This window comes from Nematolebias whitei, chromosome 1 (genome assembly GCF_014905685.2).
Source record: "Nematolebias whitei isolate Nwh7 chromosome 1, NemWhi1, whole genome shotgun sequence".
Classification (NCBI taxonomy): domain Eukaryota; kingdom Metazoa; phylum Chordata; class Actinopteri; order Cyprinodontiformes; family Rivulidae; genus Nematolebias; species Nematolebias whitei.
Window position 1 is genome coordinate 48,422,691 of NC_056498.1, and position 1,501 is coordinate 48,424,191.

Genomic DNA, 1,501 nt, shown 5'->3' on the forward strand with positions numbered 1-1,501 from the left:
CAAGGTCACTGCTTTGTGTGCACTTTTATTTATTAAATAATGCATCGTTTATTAATAAACAAAAATTGAAAACTGGACTCCCGGTAATAAACGGGAGCTATTCCGCAGGAATATTTGTGCACTAAATGAATAATTCCCCACCCGCTGTGTTCCATCTCACAAAAAAACCAACAAATGAGATGCACACATGCAAGTGACTCTCAACATCTCCCTGCAGCTCTGAATTCTCCTCATTTTACTGCAGAACAGTTCTGTTTTAACTCCATCCTCTTATTAATTTGGTTGTCTGAAGCTCATGCAGCGACACGCAGGAACCGTCGGATATATACTGCTGGAGTTTTCTCTTGAGTACATTTAAAACTTGAGGTTAGTTTGAAGCCTTCAAACATTCTTGCAGAGTTGTTAGAACGTCTTGTAGAATAGCACTTCTGTTCTCCTTGGACACCTAGACGAAGAAACAAAATTGTTAATAAAAATGGATGCTCTGAGCAAAACGGGGAACAAAATAAAAAAGCTAAAAGAACATCTGACCAGTCCAATGAACTTTAGTCCATATTTATAAGTTTGCCTATTCATTTATCAGCAGTGACATTAAATGGTAATTTGTCTAACAAGTCATAATATTTAAAACCTTCAGATGAACGCTGTTAACTTATTTGAAGCAGTTTTCTTAGCAAAACATCAGTTTTAGTCACCGTCAGTCAAAGTGGAGGGGTTGTTTTCCCCAAAAGTAGGCGGAGCTTAGCGCTGAACTCAGATGTGTTGCTCCACTCTCATGTTAAACATCCACATCATGTTTTGTCTAAGAGTTAAATCACCAACAGGTTTTCTTCCAGTAACAATCTTCCTCTCTGCGCAGTACGGTAGTCCCTTGCTACTTCGGACAGGCGACGCCATTTTGTAGTTTTCTTTCAATAAGCCTACACTGTGACGCCAGTCAAAATAACTACAATACCCAGAAGCCAACAGTGCTTCCGGCCACTGCTTTCTGCTGAAAAGGAGGGAAAGTTTTGCAACTCGAAGTCAGAAGTAACGATCCATCTATGAAGCTCACAGAACTGGCAGGAAAGTCAGAAATAATCCTGAAGCTCAATTATTAGTGGAAGTATTTTACACTAAACACCGTAAGACAGCAACGTGCAGTGTCTGCAGAGCCGCTGCACTGAGGAAGCTCGGTCGCGACCTACAACACAACAAACTTAATAAACATTTGAAAAAGCACCACATTAAAGTGCACGAGGATTGTTTAGCCAGGCACCAAGGTAAAGGCTTCAGCGGTGTGTTCCTCTCGTTCAGTCCGAAGCAGACAGTCTGATTTCAGTCAGCTCGTCTCGGAGGAGCAGACTGAAATCAGACTGTCTCCTTCACAGCTTGACTGAATACTTGCAGCCAAGATATAATTTACATTTACCCTCCAGGAGACATTTATCAGCTCAAGATGAGAGTTCTGTGATGGAGTTAAACTCAAAGCAGTCTGCTCAGATAAATAGTCTTAAATTAA

General features: G+C 40.8%; 1 protein-coding gene across 1 annotated transcript in view; it reads right to left on the reverse strand.

Annotated features, from left to right (window-relative positions):
* Positions 1–214: 214 nt before the first annotated feature.
* ntpcr (nucleoside-triphosphatase, cancer-related) overlaps positions 215–1,501 on the reverse strand; it is a gene marked incomplete at its 5' end in the record, with an annotated part of 14,644 nt that continues 13,357 nt past the window's right edge. The window contains 1 exon segment of the mRNA XM_037684901.1: positions 215–445. Coding sequence (XP_037540829.1) covers positions 368–445 — 78 coding nt within the window.